The 16,639-nt window shown below is 37.4% G+C and overlaps 3 protein-coding genes and 1 pseudogene across 3 annotated transcripts; 1 reads left to right on the top strand and 3 right to left on the bottom strand.

Annotated features, from left to right (window-relative positions):
• Positions 1 to 3,102: 3,102 nt before the first annotated feature.
• Positions 3,103 to 3,744, bottom strand: LOC148292550 (beta-1,4-xylosidase). The gene has a single exon (XM_088245454.1). It carries the CDS (start codon positions 3,620 to 3,622, stop codon positions 3,275 to 3,277), a length of 348 nt encoding a protein of 115 aa, XP_088101580.1. The 5' UTR covers positions 3,623 to 3,744; the 3' UTR covers positions 3,103 to 3,274.
• A 1,455-nt stretch (positions 3,745 to 5,199) lies between these two features.
• LOC110763726 (Glycosyl hydrolase family protein) lies at positions 5,200 to 8,806 on the bottom strand. The gene is made up of 5 exons (XM_021966568.2): positions 7,946 to 8,806; positions 7,351 to 7,520; positions 7,078 to 7,175; positions 6,203 to 6,967; positions 5,200 to 6,064 (listed from the first exon to the last, which is right to left on the bottom strand). The coding sequence occupies exons 1-5, from the start codon at positions 8,633 to 8,635 to the stop codon at positions 5,391 to 5,393; spliced, it is 2,397 nt and encodes a 798-aa protein (XP_021822260.1). The 5' UTR covers positions 8,636 to 8,806; the 3' UTR covers positions 5,200 to 5,390.
• A 1,514-nt stretch (positions 8,807 to 10,320) lies between these two features.
• LOC110763711 (TMV resistance protein N pseudogene) lies at positions 10,321 to 10,920 on the bottom strand (annotated as a pseudogene).
• A 1,611-nt stretch (positions 10,921 to 12,531) lies between these two features.
• On the top strand, positions 12,532 to 15,979 carry LOC110763709 (protein CORTICAL MICROTUBULE DISORDERING 6). The gene is made up of 4 exons (XM_021966552.2): positions 12,532 to 13,765; positions 14,455 to 14,703; positions 14,798 to 14,889; positions 15,040 to 15,979. The coding sequence occupies exons 1-4, from the start codon at positions 12,881 to 12,883 to the stop codon at positions 15,788 to 15,790; spliced, it is 1,977 nt and encodes a 658-aa protein (XP_021822244.2). The 5' UTR covers positions 12,532 to 12,880; the 3' UTR covers positions 15,791 to 15,979.
• The last annotated feature ends 660 nt before the right edge of the window (positions 15,980 to 16,639 follow it).

The raw sequence follows: 16,639 nt of genomic DNA, 5'->3' as shown, positions 1-16,639 counted from the left end.
CGTATATGATCTCGATGTGTAAACAAACAAGTTTGACGGTTGGATCATTGAAACTAGTTTCGTAGAATGCGTATGCCATCAAAACAATATATTCACTAACAATTAAGAGTTTATTTATACTTTCATTAAATATAACATAAGATTTTGTGGTATCCACTAGTGTAAATATTTTAAAATGACGATCGAATGCAGTCATTGTATTCATATAGGGTCAAGGAGTGTAGCTGTAAAAAATCATCAAAATCAGAGTTGAAATAACCGTTTTAAAAAAACCGTCATCTTTACTTTACAATAGACGACCCTTTTTAAAAACAAACCGTCATCTTTACTTCATAATAGACGACTCTTTTTTAAAAAAACCGTCATCTTTACTTCATAATAGACGACCCTTTTTAAAAAAAAACCGTCATCTTTACTTCATAATAGACGAGTCTTTTTAAAAAAAATTGTCATCTTTACTTCATAATACACGACCCTTTTTATAAAAAAACCGTCGTCTTTACTTAATAATAGACAACCCTTTTTATAAAAAAACCGTCGTCTTTACATATAATAGACGACCCTTTTTATATAAAAAGGGTCGTCTTTACTTCATAATAGACGACCCTTTTCATATAAAAAGGGTCGTCTTTACTTAATAATAGATGACCTTTTTTATAAAAAACCGTCGTCTTTACTTAATAATAGACGACCCTTTTTATAAAAAAAACCGTCATCTTTACATATAATAGACGACAGTTCTTTCAAAACAACCATGTCTTTACCAAAAAAAGGACACTTGATTTTTAAAAGACGACGCTTGTCATACCTGCTGTCGTTGTTTTTTGGTCAGATTTTAACTCTGAAGAAAAGCCTTTTAATAAGACGACGCTTTTTTATTTGTGTGCGTCGTTATAAAAATATTCTCAACAGTATCTCCATTTTTTAGTTGTTTAAGTCACTTATCCACGACGGTTTTTTGTTACCGTCGTCTTTTTAAAAACAACGACGGTTTTTTGTTCTACCGTCGTCTTTTTCTGGTCGTCTTTTGCCCTTTTTGTAGTAGTGAGGGTAGACGGGAACTCAGCTATTCTCCTTTGAAAGTTTATGTATTAATGAGTGATTACTAATTATATATATCATGATGAATGCTAATGTTTTGTTTGGCATGCTAGATTGGATCAATTGGATCCTTACCTTTTTTTTTTCTTTTTTTTTGAGAAATTCTAGAATTTGCATTCATAATTGAGTTAAAAAAGTCACTAGCCACAAAGGGCATGGGTGGAGCTAGAATTGTAAAGTTAGGGGGGTCGAAGTATAAAATACATAAGTATTCAATAATTACATGTTTAGAGCTAAATATTTCTAATTTAGTTATGTCTAATTTGTTTTAGAGGGAACTTTAACTTAAATTATAAGTGGTTTATTACAAATTCTATATATTATATATAATATAATAGAGGAGAGATAAAAATTTGGAGGGGTCAGGGCCACTCCAGGCCTAGGAGTGGCTCTGCCACACCGACAAATGGTCAATACAAACTAGCCATAAAGCACCATTACAATAATGGAGTCTGGAGAAATCTAACATTAAAATTAAGACAACTTGGTGCGTCTCCACTAACAATCACGCAGGACCGAAGAAACTCTAGCATAGGCATCCCAACTAACATTGCAAACTCAGAACAATAAAAAAAAAAAGATAAAGCTTGAAACTAAGCCAAAACAATACAAATAAAATTATCACAAAAGAGAGATGGAACAACATTGATTAAATTGAATAAGATTATTTTCGTGCTAAAACATACTAACATATGCCATGTTTCATTAACATGAGATCAAACTCAAACCTCAGACCCCTTCAAACCTTTGGATCTCGATCTTGGATTCAAAACCCTAACCTCTTACAAGGTTTTAATTTTTCTATAGGTAGGTGGGATATTAAACGCCGGATTGTTTGTTTTTAGTCCCTAGCAACCCCATTTTAGTTTTTTCCTTTCTTTTGTTTTGCAATTAATTGGTCCAAATCTGTCCATTTTAGTTTAGGTGGGATAATGACATTGCATCATTGACAACTTTGACAGAAAAATCCAATGCCATTTTGGGCATGGTTGTTACTTGGTGCTTGGTTGGCAATTGTAGGAGCACACAAACAAACAAACATTATGACATTCAAATTTCAAATCATCCCAAATTTAAATCACTGCTTTAATCATCTCTCAAAGTTTCAATTTCACTAACATTAAGCATCAAAATTCAATATCATTGATAGAACATGAAACTCTTACAAGAAATGAACTGCACCGTTATGACTGAAGCTCCACCTTTGAACACTTTGATGATCTAATGTGGCCTGGAGGAGCAGCAGAGGCACCACCTTCTTCCTCGAAGCTACGAAAACGAATAACTTCCGGCGGTGTTCGACGAAGAGATGAGCCCTCTAAGACATCATGGCCACTCATCAAGCGATGGTAACTAGCATGGGTGGAGATGCTCTCAGTAATGGATGACCGGTGCCTGCGTTGAGGTCTTTGCTTCTTGATGGCGCGATAAAGATATGGAATTAAGCCTTCCATTTTTTGCCTGCCTAGATCCATCGCTAAGTTTGCCTCTTCTTTCTTCTTGTCTTGTTGTTGCTGACCACAAAAAATTATTGGAGCTCTGCACCTCTTTGAAATTTATGCGTCACAAAGTCCTCAAGAAGGAAAGACTTATTCTACAACTTGCCTTCGCCGGCAGGTCATATACCTGTAATGACGTTTTTACCCTTTGTTTATAATAAGATACCGGGGTTTCTTTGGGTAACTATCAGTACACCACATATATAAGTTGACTTATTAGTCTTCGGCCTATTCCATCCCAATTTAGTTGGAACATGATTCAAGTTTAACTCACATAAATACGATGACGGTATATTTTTGCGGTAAATTTAATTCTTAATAGTGGTTAACTCATTGGAATAATGTACGTAATTTTGTTGCAGGTGAATTATTCCGTTGTAAAAATAGTTTTATAAAATAATTTCTCGTTAAATAAAAAAAATCTATACACTATCACGTGGCTCCTGCTTGACCCTTTGTTACATCAATTGTATTATAATAAAAACAAGCACACAAGACAATCAATCTCAGAATCTACAGTTGACCAATATTATTAACAATTAAAATACATTATCATTGCTCAATTAACATTAAACTTTTACAAGAACTGAACTACAAGCATTGGATTGAACACTTCGTTCTTATACCAAAAGGAAAAACAAAAAATCAATGAAATATTATTCGGATTGAATCTTTCATTTCCTTTTAGCCATACCCACATTAGAGACCTGGTAAGGATAGGCACCCATCTTTGATGATCCAATGAGCACCGAAGGAGCAGCAGAAACACCACCTTCTTCCTTGAGGCTCCGCGAATGAACAAATTCATTTCCCGGCCGCTGCTCAAAGAAGCCAGCGGTACTAACAGGAGGCTGAAATTCGGATCGTGTCCGGCGATGAGAGGAGCCCTCTAATGAATCCTGGCCACTCATAAGGAGATGATAGCTGCGGTTGGAGGAGTTGCTCTGAGAAAAGGACCTATACCTGTGTTGTGGCCTTTGCTTCTTCAGGGCATGAAAAAGAAATGGAATTAAGCCTTCCATTCTGTTTGCTTGGCTTTGCCTCTTCTTTCTCTTCTTCTTGTCTTGTTGTTGATAATAATTGATCTAGCTCTGGTGCTTTTGAATCTTGATATAATGTATGTGATACAAAGTCCTGGAGAAGCAAAGACTTATATACTACTTTTGCCGGGAGGCGCAACGTGAAGGAAACCGGTGCAAGTAAGGCAGGTAATATATGTGAAATGACGGTCGTGCCCTTTGACTAGGGGAAAATATTGTGCTTCTGTTGGGGACTTGAGGGTAATTTCAATCTGGGTTTTCTTTGAAACGTAGGGTCTTCATGTTTGACTTTTCGATATGAAACAGGATAGCGTGTCGTGGGACAATTGGCGGGATTGTGATGGCTTTGAGCTTTTTGACTTTGTGAAGCATATGTTGGCATAGCTAGCTTAGCTACATTGGCATAATCCAAATAAATCCAGTAGGGTTAGGCGGCTATACGCGTAAAATTCAAATGGATTGGATCGAAAAGGATTAAACAGATAAATCCCACTAGCTAAAGAAAGAAAATTTAAATATATTTTGCTTGACCTAGTATTATTTTCTTGACTTGGTATTGGGGGCTTGGCAACTTTTGGCACTATGAACTCGTGCTTGAATGAAGTTAGAACAAAATTAAAGAACTCAAAACTCATTTGGTTTGTTTGTTTGTGTTTTCTTTGAATTTTTTTCATTTTGCATGAGCAAAGGTTTACGGGAAGCGGATGTTACCCCATCTCTGAACCAGGACATACCAAGACCTCTTTGAGGACTTACAGAGGGAGTCTTAACCCATTTTTTAAATTTATTTTCTTTGACTTTTAAAACACAAATTGGTTCATCTTTCTTTGACATTTAATAGCAATTAATGGAAATGATGGGCTTTGCCCACAGTTTATTGCAATTAAGTATGGTGCTAACAACTTTTTGTATTTTAAATGCTTCAATTCATAGAGAGATACTTGTAGTTTTCACAATTGTGATTTGTTTATTGGTTTTGTAATGCATAAGGGGCCTTTTGCTAATCATTGGTTTTCTTTCAGGAATGTGCATGACATATACAGGTAGAGGGAGTTTCCCTGTGCTTTCCAAAACTCCCAAATCTGGACCCAAGACCTTAATTAAAGTCAAAGGTACGTAGCTGAATTTGATTGATACACATAACTATCAAGCATTAATGTGAATTGAATTATGCTGAAATGGTCTCAAACAAGAAGCTTGGCCAAAAAGTGAGCTGGTTGAAGGGTAGTTGAAACTTGAAACAAAGTAATCAAGATGTTTTTGAGTGCATCCAACTTTAAAATATATTTATCTATTAGATAACGGCGAACATGACATGTACAATTCTAAGGAATTTAGCTAACATTAATCGTTCACGCATGCATGTTGTATTGAACTATTCATGAGTGGGATACACACTGTGCGATCCACACGTTCATCTACGATTGTCTGTCAAGCATGAATTTCTCATGTGTAGCTTCAGTTTAGCTGCACACAGAATGCCACATTATTGGTCTGCATATTTTTCATGGTAGGACAACTTTTGTTATACATGTTCCAGAAGAATTCAAAGCCCGAGATAGAAATACACCAATCCTTTTATTTACTTTTTTTTTTTGGTATCCTCACTTTATAGATCTTTTTACAATAAAATTTGCATTACACCCTTGAAATAGTAAATCTCTATCATATGATTCTTACTGTTGCAGAGCTATTTTGCTTATTTACTAGCTGCAAGTAAATAGCTAATTAGATGTTGTTAATTATAAAGTTAAAAAGCCTCCCTCGCTTCTGCTTTACTAGCCAGCCTAAAATTGAGAATGTGCTTCACTTGGTACTCACTAGGAGAACCAACCAGAATTGTGTGCTTTCCAGTGGCCAACTTCCTCTTTCCTTCTCTATCCACAAGGCTCAGTCTCTTGCACACATCCACCCTCATGGTTACAAGCTTTGCCTGCCTGTTCTTCACCTCCACCCTCTGAAAATCCACCAGCTGCAGGTTTGGTGCTCCAACCAACGTCCCCAAGCTTGCCGGTTTCCAGAACACTAGCACCACGTGGCCTCCGTCCCTTGGTCCGTTGTTCGTCACACCAACAACTAGGTCAAATTTTAGTTTCTGGCACTGCACTCTTGATATGTCAATGAAGGGGCTTCTGGAAGCAGGATTCAAAACCGGTTCAGTGGTGGAGTTGGAAACAAGAAGGCTAACATGTGGGCTGGAAATGGGAGTTGAGTGGATGCGCACAATGGAAGGTGCTGATATTATGAACTTGGTGAATGTTGAATAGCTTAGGCCATGGCCAAACTCATAGATGGTTTTGCCAGTGTAGAATCTGTATGTTCTTCCAGGGAAGTTTCTGCTTGTGTTGGCTCTCATGTTCATGTCTGTCATTTGCACTTGGTCTGCATACTCCTTAGGGTACCATGTAAAAGGTGTTCTTCCAGCTACACATTGTGGTAAAAAAAAAAAAAACCACTTATGATCAGTTAAACAAATCGATAACCCTGAGACAAATTTTACCATTATTTGAAGCCTAATCTCATATTGAAACACTTTAGAGATTAAAGAGGGTCAAAATTAACCTGGATTGTAGTCTCCAAATATGACTTGAGCTATGGCATCTCCTCCAGCTTGACCTGGATATCCTACCCAAATTATCCCTCCTATCTTTGTCACATTTTTGGCAAAAGAAACATCAATTGGGCCAGCTGACATAATAACCAAAATGACTGTTCCTTTTGTTGCATTAACAACTTGGTTTACAAGCTTCTCTTGAAACCCTGGTAATGTCAAGGTCTCTCTGTCTAGCCCCTCTGCTTCAATGGACTGATCCAGTCCTACTACCACCACTGCTGCATCAGCTGTGGCAGCAGCCTGAGCCGCTGCCTCAATAAGGCTCTCTTCAGTACATTTCACATTGTTACACCCGGGCTCATATTTCAAGGCAGAGACATACTTCTGTAGCCCTTGTAAAGGGCTAGTATAGCTACATGGTATGCCTTGATAGTTGCTTATCATAACATCAGTGGCATTTGCATTAGGTCCAACAATAGCCAAGTTATTGATTTTTTTGGAGGACAAAGGAAGAGCTCCCTTGTTGTCTAGCAAAACTATGCCTTGCTTAGCAGCATCAAGTGCCAAATTCTTGTGATCGTTGCTGCACACATCAGACGGACCAAGTTTTCCAAACTGGAGCAATTTAGGGTCACCATCAAAGAATCCAAGCCTCATCAATACTATGTAGTTGTATATCAAGGATTGATCTATCACAGATACATCCACTTTTTTTGAGTTAACCGCATTCTCTGTGTACTGTCCTAAAAATTTCCCACAATTCAGGTTCAGACCTACATGATCACATTGTAACACATGATGTAAGATCAATTATAAAGCTCTTGTTGAGGTACTTTTGATTTCTCACAAAATGCTCACAACTTTTTGGCTGCAATTCCAGTACCTGCTTTCAAGGCAAGGGCTACAGCATCCTCAGGTGTTGCAGTGTAATGGATGGCATTATAATATACCTCGATTGAGTCGCAATCTGAAACAATATATCTGCTCATACGAGCACAAAAAAAAAAAGAAAAAAAGAACAGTCCGTCAGGCACAAGGACCATAAGGGTTAGGTGATAAAAACCAGCTATTGTTGATGAAATTGAAAATTTAGGATCACATTTGCATAAGCTAAGATTAAATTACACCTCTAAAGCTTGAGAGGCAAGAAAATTACCCATCAAGACCCCATTGATCTCTGATTACCCCTTCGAGGAGGTTCGGGTCAGCGCAAGTGGGAATCCCGTTGACCCTATTGTATGAACACATCACACTGCTGACATGGCCCTCCTCTACACAACTTTTGAAGGGTGGCTGATACGTATCCTCCAGGTCCTGCTTTGTCACCTGCAATTCACTCCAGCAGCAAGAATATGGTCATTTGTACCCTAACTTTCTTGTGTCTTAAGAAAGATGAATTATGAATATAAAATATGATTAATGCTTTTTTTGTTTAATCTCCATTGAGTATTGACCCAAGAAAATAGTTGTTTATAACAAAAACTCCTGGCATTTTAAAAAAGATAGATCCCCTTGTGAATATAAATATCATTTATTCTTCTTGAAATCAATAATTAAGGAAAATAATGTAATATGATTACCCCATCTTTTTTTTCTTTCTTTTTGTTGTGAGAATATCAAGCCACAGAAGAACAAGTTCCCCTTATTTACTAAAGTTCCTCCAAACTTTTCCTAATATTGAATCAAGATGTCACTGTAAGACCAAATAAATCTATCAAAAAAGAAGAGACTAGCTAGCAGGGTGTATATACCTGTGCATCAAAGTGAAATCGATCGACGCCTTTCCAGTTATCCACATCATAAGCCGTGTAATGCTTGCAACAACTTGAGACCTTTAGCCTATCACCACCAGCCTTTTTTCCTTCACTCACTTCTTGCAGACCCCTGACATAATTCACTCCATAATTCGACACCACCAGCGGGTCCTCCCCGGGTGTTTCTTGTCCGCGGCCCCATCTAGGGTCGCGGAACACATTAACATTCGGGCTCCAATATGTCAACCCGGCTAGACCAACATTGTACATGGCTCTTGCCTCAGTTGACACAACCTGCCCCATCTTTAACCACAATGACAGATTAAAACTAGCAGCAGATAGAATCACTGCTGGGAAACTAGTGGCACCAGGCACAGTGCCATTAAACTTTGTGCCCGGGCCAACATCGGACACACCATGAAGTGCCTCGGACCACCACTTATAGGCAGGCACGCCTAGCCGAGCTATGCCTGTGCTATCATCTACTAGCTGCTGCACCTTTTCTTGGAGAGTAAGGCGTGACACAAGGTCCTTGGCTCTGTTCTCGTAAGACAAGGTTCTGTTGCAAAAGGCAAATTTGCTAGTTGTTGAAGCTTTCTGGTCACACGCAAATTGTTGTGTAACAATAGGGACAATTAGGAGAAATGAAAGTGAAAGAAACAAGAGGATTTGGATTTGGTTCTTCATGGCTTCTTTGATTTTTGGGTTTATACTGTTTTTCTCTATAACTGGTTTGAGGATTTAAGAGCAGGCATTGTTGCTATTTATACTAGAAGCTCTATAAGGCTAAGGGCCAAAGTCACTATGAACTATTTATGTGTTTTGCTATAACTGGGCTGTTGCTTGTGAAATGAGAAAGAAAGAATGTCAGGCCATTTCTCTGCTTTAGGTGGTACCAAATGATCTTTATGATGATGCTTAGGCAAAACAAAAGCTTCTTTTGTTCTCACAGTGGCACTTCTCATGTACATGGAGGCTCATGACTCATGAACCAACCATATCCACACCCTTGACCCCACGGCAAAGATGCAATAACTTTTGGTCTATAACAAAAAGAAAAAGAAAAAGAAAAAGAAAAGAGAAAATAGGGCAAACCCAATGATAAATGATCTTGCTTTTTACTTGTGGGAGATTATTTGATTTGATTTTTGATTATGGGATTTGTATTCCAGATTCAAAAATTATAATGCATCCGATTATATAAAAAAAGAATTATGCATCTGATTATCATACGAGCCCCTTGCTCTTAATGTATCTGATTTTTTCTTTTAGCTCTTAACGACTGAGCTATAAGTCCCTTACTTTGTAGATTTGTTTTAAGTTATAGACTTTCGCGGTGTTGAAAAATTCCTATTCTACGAAGTTAAAAAATGATAGATTTTTGCATTATTTTTTATTTTTTGGGTTTAAGCCGACACAAGGAATCCATAAGTGAAACTATAGAGCTCTAGCATTCTGTGCTTCATGATGAAATCATTTTGTGTGATGGTAAGTCCTTTCAATTAAGCTCCAATTAATGGGGATGCAAAATATGAAATTTCCCATTATCTTTATGGTCATTTCTTGTTTCAACTTTAATTTTCACCTAACAGATTGAAAAGTTAGCCACTAGTTGCCAAGCACACACAGAGGCAAGTATTCATCTCAAGCAAACTAGGAAAAGGTTTAGGGAGAGTGATGGATGAAAGGGTGCCTTAGAAGAAACTGCAAACCTAAAAGGACGATTGGGAAATGTGCCACGTAAAAGCATCAAGGTTTAAAACTTTCGCTTGAAAATTACATTTCCTTGAAATTTACAGATTTTATTTTTGTCAAACGATAAGCGAATGAAATCATTTACATGGGAGGCAAGAGTATTAAACAATCATTCAAGCACTACTACATTCCACTAGTGATAAGTGTCGTACTTGGACACAAACGCCGCAATATTATGCGCCGCTCTATTCAAAACTTGCCTTTTCTTCTAATTATGCTTGACTAAATATCATCACTGATTGGGACATGAAATTTAAAGCAATCATCTTATCACCCCTACTACTCTAGTTAGAGGTATTTTGAATCCAACCTGCACTTTGGGAAATTTGGATATGGCTATTTTATAACTTAAGCAAACATGGTTGCGATTTATTAACCAAAATTACAATCTGGATAAACACACCATGAAAAATCTTCAATTTAAGTAAATATAGTTACGATATTTGAAAAGAGATGTACCATTAGATTATTTAATGATGGTTAAAAATAGCAACTAAAAAAAAATTTATTTGTATTTGCACTATTGTCATTCACCAAAATACCGTTATGGTTTCACCAAAAAAAAAATACCGTTATGGGTTGTTTTTTAGTAACTACAGGGTTGGGGGTTTCTCTCACACACACAACTAGAAGTCAATACGAGTTACAGAATTAGTTACTCTGTTTTTTCTGAATCATCAAACCCAGCTAGATTGGATGCTTGCGTCAAAGCAGCCCTCCACTTATGCACCTTGTCGATACTGTCTCTGAAACGTTTTTCAAGTTGACGAAGTGCAAGTGCATAACTCCCCCGTTGATTCCGTACATCTGATGGGCTGATGTTGAAAAAAATGGGTATAACCAACTGGCCATTTTTTTCCTTGCATTCTAGTATATGCACAAGTTCATCCAGACACCAAGTAGAAGAGGCATAGTTTTTTGAGAAAATGATTACCGAAATTGCTGATCTCTCGATTGCTTCGAGAAGGGCAGGTGCATGCAATTTCATCTCCTCTCACAAGCCTGTCATCTATGTAGGTCTCGATTTTCTTCCCACATAAACCAACACTGAGATGGCTGAGAATAGTACGGCGGGTTTCCTCACCTCTGAAACTAATAAACACATCATACTTTTCTTGAAGAGGGGGGATATCAGTATCAGAATCAGCAGCAGCAGCAACATAAGAAGAAGAAGAAGAAGATGTCAATGCACTCCACATCTCTCTCTTTCTCTCAATTAATGCACCGAAGCTATAATTAGTAGCCTTATATGCAAAATGCAAGTCTAAAGTCAACTTCGTTCAGTTTAGTTTAGATGAAAGTTGCAATTTGATCAGTTAACGTGCTGGATTCCATTACCCATTATACATTTTTTATATTGCAAAGATCAAGATAATCTTTGTGTTTAAAGAAATTTCTTTAATTCTGCCAGGGTTGACATTACTGTCCAGTTGCTATAATTAATGTTTACAAGATGATGATTGCAATTTGCATTATGTTAAAGAACCATGTGATATTCAACGCCCAAGATGATGATTGCAGTGCATATATACAAAAACCAAAGGGGCATATGCAAGCAAGTTGACATTGAAAGCGCATAAGTCAGACATGCCAGTTGATCAAAATAATGTGCCATTGCACTCAAGTTCGAATATATCCAGAGTCGACTCTGACTTTTGGGTGACACACGACATAAATTAAAATGAGATCCTTCCCCTTTGTATACAAGCAAGGTTTAATTCTTCCCTCTACTCAACACCCTATAAATACCCCATAAACCTATGTTGAAGTTGGGACTTCGTCTTGGGCCCTCCGAGTCCGAGCTCTCCTCACCATGACTTCGAGTTCTTGGCTTCTCTGCGTTGCATCGGGTCTGATTAGGCGGAATAACTTGAGCTAAAGAAAGTGGGGATGGAGGCGAGTCGAAGTCTTCGTCAGTCATAGTGCCTACGAATTTAATTATGAAATTGTTGCATAAAATTCAAGTTAAAAAGGATCCATGAAATTTCAGATATTATTTAGGATTTTGATTTGGGTTTTGGAGTTGAGTGGATTTTGATTTTACATTTCAGCATAGTATGTAAAATGTATAATATCAGCATAATATATAATAGGTACATATAATAGGTAAAATGTATATGAGGTACATCACTCGCATAAAAATAATAGGTACATATGAAAAGAAAACACCAAGACCACTAGGAGTAAAAAATTGGGTGCAAATAGAATCTCTTCCTATTATTTTGGGTTTTGTAGAGAATGTGGTACCAACCTTCGAACCAACACCACTAGGAGTTAGTGTTCCCATTATTATGTCAAAGGATGCTTTTCTCTTGTTAATTGAAAAAAAAAAAAAAAAATCTTGTTGGACCTCCGAACTCCCAATAGAGCTGCTCATTGGTTGGGTCAATGGGCTATATACTTCTCAGGCTGTGTTGAAATTAATTTCCTGAAAAGAGCAAATACTTGTGACGATGTCGTTCTTTAGTGAGGGCCTTATTTAAGGATATTACATTAGATCTTATCTCTTAATCGATGAATCAAATTAACCACTTTAATTTAACGGTTAAAAGATAGGAGATCATCTAAGGATTATAGATAAGGTCCTCACTATAGAATTCTACTGCTTGTGACAATTGTATGTTTTTTTTTTTCTTTTCATGTTCTTTCTGGTATAAAATAAAAAATAAAAATGGCTGTCAAATTTACAAAAATTAAAAAGATCTTCAAACATTGTATAAGATATGAGACCAGAAAAAAACAAAAGAAAAAAGAAAAAAGAAACATTAAGGCCATTTCCTTAGGCCCCCAATGGCTTTATAGCATTCTGTCTGGACAAAGCTTTCAAGCCCAATTTTCTTTTCACCCAACCCAACGCAACACTTATGACTTATCCAATGCAGCTCTAACTCCACAAGCGTAACGGTTTTAACTACCTCTCCATGTTCCACCTTGCCATGGCGATTTTATAGATTTCCAGAGCACAAACTTCAATTTTCAGAGAACAATCCGGCTTTCTCTAATTACAGTCCCAAAGTAGTTACCCATCTTTCTCTTGGGTCCTTCTTCTTTAACCTTCTACAGCAATTTCATCCTTTTGAATTTCTTCATTTTCCTTCTTTTTTGGATTTTTTTTTAAATTTTAATTTTATTTCAGCATCTGAGTAATCCATTGACGAAAACCCATGTCAGATTTTCATGCTTTTGACACAGTCGCCATTGAGTTTCATCCAAAAAGATTCAAAGAAAGTGACTTGTGACTATAATATTGTTTGTGTAGAGAAAAAAACAGTAACTTTCTTGTACTTTCTTTTGTTTTCTCTCTCTTTCTTTCTCTTTCTGTCCAAGAAAATGGCAACTCTGGGTACAGGGGTTCTGGTGAAGCTTGTTGAAGAAATGGGAAGTTCCAGAAAGGCCTCGAACGACCGAAAGCCCGTGTTACTACAAATCAGAAGCATCATTCCTGTGTTGGCAGAGGATGATCTTTGGCCTAATCAGGGGTTTTACTTGAAGGTTTCAGATTCTTCACATGCCATGTTTGTGTCTTTGCTTCAAGAACAGGATGACATGGTTCTTTGCAACCAACTGCAACTTGGGCAGTTGATATTTGTCGAAAAGTTGGAGGCAGCACACCCGGTGCCAGTGCTTAAAGGTATAAGGCCTCTCCCGGGTCGATTTCCCTGTGTTGGAAATCCTGCCTATCTTTTTGCTATAGATAAGTTGGTGAGTTCTAGAGGGGCATCTGATTTAGTAATCGAGAAGGATAGAGGTGTGGAGAAGAAGCCTCGGGGCAGATATCGATCTTTAAGTGCCTCCAAGTCCTGCCCAAGTGAGAAGAAAAGGGCCTCTAGGCCTGGAAATTGTGATGTGGGTGAGAGGGAAATGCGTGTTGTGACAAGGGGGTTTAGAAAAATAAGCTCCAGTTTTGTAGAGAAAGATAGTGATTCTGATAGGACATTGTCTTCTTCTTCGTCTGTGCTGACAGTGAAGAGAAAGAGCTGGAATGGGGCAGAACAAGTTGCAGACTCCCTAGTTGTCAAGCATGGGATGAAGCCAACTGGTCGACGTAGCTGCAGTGCTCGTGTGAGTGTCTCACTGCTTCTTCTTTTAACTCATATTCCTTTAAACAGAAACTATTTGACTTGAGTACCATTTAGTTGGAATGATTTTTGGCATTTTTGGCCTGCTAATTAGAAATTTGATGAATAATTTAGAGAAAGTTAGTGTAAAATTTACTACAAGTACGCCAGTTTATTCTCTGTTAATCAGCATGAACTTTCAGCAAATGATTTAAAGTTGGTGTAAATAACAGTAAGTGAACGAAGAATTTGACTTAACCATTGTTTGGACAGAACTCTGTCATTGTAGATGGCTGCAAATGTATTTCACTGATTGTACTGCTGGCCCTAAACGATGAATTTTATCTCTTTTAAGGCAGGAAACCATGAATTCTACTTGTCATAATACTGAGCAATCATTTTCCTTTAGTATTATAAGCATATGTAATTAGATTTGTCATGCCACAAATACCTCTTTTGTCTGATGATTTACTACTGTCCGCTGCTTGAGCTTGTTATTTGCTTGTTTCTTCATTGTTAAGTTCAGTGATTACGAAAATTTTAAGAACAAAATTTACTTAATTTGTTTTTAAAATGAGTTTGTACGGCTCCAGGGACATTTTAGTTTTCTAGTTTGTTTTGCTTTTCAAAATCACCATGAATCAATCATCAATTTTCCTAATCAAATATTTTTTCCTCTTTCTGCCTTGACAGGCTTCTCCAGTTCGTTCTGCTAAGTGTCACAGTTCAGATGACAAGTCAGGTCCCAAAACAAGAAGAATTAGTGATGATATAGCTAAGAAATCTGTTAAAAATTCCAACTGTAGGATCTCCGTCTCAGCGAAAAATTGTGAGCAGTCCTTAGAGCCACCATCGTTGTTTAATCCGGCTAATGATACTAAATGGTCAGAAAGTAAGATAGTGTGGAACTCCCTCTCCCCAACACTAGTGAAACTTGGCAAGGTATTGTGTGATTCACTTAACTTTACGATGCCTGTTCCTCACCGTTGATTAATTCCTAGCTGTTTGAGCTAGAAATGTCATATTTGCTGTGCAGGAGGTACGAAGACACAGGGATGCTGCTGTGCTTGCTGCAGTGGAGGCTTTGCAAGAGGCTTCTGCTGCTGAGAGTTTGCTTAAATGTCTAAGGTGCGCTAAGATATGCTTATGCAGAGTTCTGCAACACACTTATCAAGTCTGTTTTCCTTAATGAATGATGGATGTGAAAAATGTGAAATTTCTATTGATTTGGTATCTATTTTGCTTTACTGATTTTCTTTTTTCTTGTTACTTTTTCAGCACATACTCAGAACTCCAGTCAGCCAAGAGGGAGGAACAGCAGCCATCAGTAAACAAATTTTTCGACCTACAAGATGACCTGGCTCGAACTCGATTGATTGTTCAGTCCTTGACCAACATTAGTCCTCTAAAAGCTAATGAAAAAAATTCAAGCAGCCCTGCTTCCATCGGGGAAGCATTGGTACTTGCACTGGACCGAAAGAAAAATGCAACTTCATGGATCAAAACTGCTTTGGCAGCTGATCTTATTACCCCACCTTCTGGCCCTGGTAGTGTTTCAATGGAGGTTAAACACAAGTCTCATAAATCAAGTAAAACTCACGGTGATGGTAAACCAAAGGGTACATGTATAGTTAAAATCAAGCATAAAAGTGATGCTCATTTTGGATTGGCCATAGAGAAGGAAAATTCACAAGATTGGGTGAAGGGAAGTGCTTTATCTGCAGCTGCAGACCTGGAAAACTGCTTGCATGATGAATGTAGAAAATGGTTTTTGGCTGCCTTTGAGAGTTACTTGGATGAAGTCAAGAGCAAAACTGTTTCCATGGAATCAGACAATCATGTAGCTGAAATGATGTGCCAGATTAAGAAGGTTGGTGACTGGTTAGATGTGATTGTCAACAAAGATGATTCTGAATTGGAAGCTTGTGTGAGGATCAAAAACAAGATCTATGGGGTGCTTTTAAAGCATGTGGAGAGAACTGTCATGGTTTTAGAAAACATGAATGCAATGATTGAAGACCAGCAATAATGAATTACACTAGTTCACTTAAAATTTCCTTCAAATCAGCACCAAAACAGAAAATCCTTAAAATCCCAAGTGAAATAATGTGAATTTGTATGTATATTGTGGCTCACTGCACAGATTTAAGCAGTTACATATTTTCTTTAACCAATGCCTGCAAATCCAAAAGGACTTTATGGGCTCTGAATAGCAGCAGTTGCAAACATTTATTTCCCCACCGAACCACCATTGTGCTATTATGGGAGGCCAAACAAATCTGTTATCTTTTTGGTATGAATGAGTGATGCTTTTTAGCAGACCCAGAAGAAAAAAGAGTGATGCTTTTTATCAGTCAGGGCCAAAAGAAAAAGAGAGTGATGCTTTTTATCAGAACCAAAAAAGGAAAAGACAGATGTAGACATGGGCTTAGCCAAGTTTGCTAGAACATATGTGCTCCCTACGCTCGAATCTCCCTATTCGTAGTTTAGATTAGATTAAATAGAATATCGTTTGTATAAAATAAAAAAAGTAAAAAGAAAGAGAAGGATGGATTTTATGGCTTACTAGACCAAATAGCAGCAGCAACTCTACACATTCATTAACTGTCTTTAACCGTAATCCAATATTGAAGTGTCCTTAATTTAATGGGGTCAGAATGAACTGTCCTTAATTTAATTACACTCTTAATATCAATATCCAATTGTTATGTGGATGAACATATTTCTAAAATAAAACACGTCATCATGAGATTGGAAATTTCCGTTCAAAAAAAAGAAGAGAGAGAGAGTGTGTGTGCATATAAAAATACAGAGAAATGGGTTGAAGACTTGTTGGGAAAATGTTAGGTAAGTAAAATACAGGAGACTCAAAACTTCA

The sequence above is a fragment of the Prunus avium genome, chromosome 8 (assembly GCF_965620075.1).
Source record: "Prunus avium chromosome 8, drPruAviu1.hap1.1, whole genome shotgun sequence".
In the NCBI taxonomy this organism is placed as follows: domain Eukaryota; kingdom Viridiplantae; phylum Streptophyta; class Magnoliopsida; order Rosales; family Rosaceae; genus Prunus; species Prunus avium.
The sequence above is the reverse complement of the archived record's forward strand: the minus strand, read 5'-3'. Positions and strand labels throughout refer to the sequence as shown.

Coding starts and splice junctions, on each gene's coding strand:
- LOC110763726 (XM_021966568.2), bottom strand. CDS start 8,635: ATGAAGAACCAAATCCAAATCCTCTTGTTTCTTTCACTTTCATTTCTC. Junction 7,521..7,945: donor GATTTCACTTTGATGCACAG/GTATATACACCC, acceptor AGTGAATTGCAG/GTGACAAAGCAGGACCTGGA. Junction 6,065..6,202: donor ATTTGGAGACTACAATCCAG/GTTAATTTTGAC, acceptor CACAATGTGTAG/CTGGAAGAACACCTTTTACA.
- LOC148292550 (XM_088245454.1), bottom strand. CDS start 3,622: ATGGAAGGCTTAATTCCATTTCTTTTTCATGCCCTGAAGAAGCAAAGG.
- LOC110763709 (XM_021966552.2), top strand. CDS start 12,881: ATGCTTTTGACACAGTCGCCATTGAGTTTCATCCAAAAAGATTCAAAG. Junction 14,704..14,797: donor CACTAGTGAAACTTGGCAAG/GTATTGTGTGAT, acceptor TTTGCTGTGCAG/GAGGTACGAAGACACAGGGA. Junction 14,890..15,039: donor AGTTTGCTTAAATGTCTAAG/GTGCGCTAAGAT, acceptor TTACTTTTTCAG/CACATACTCAGAACTCCAGT.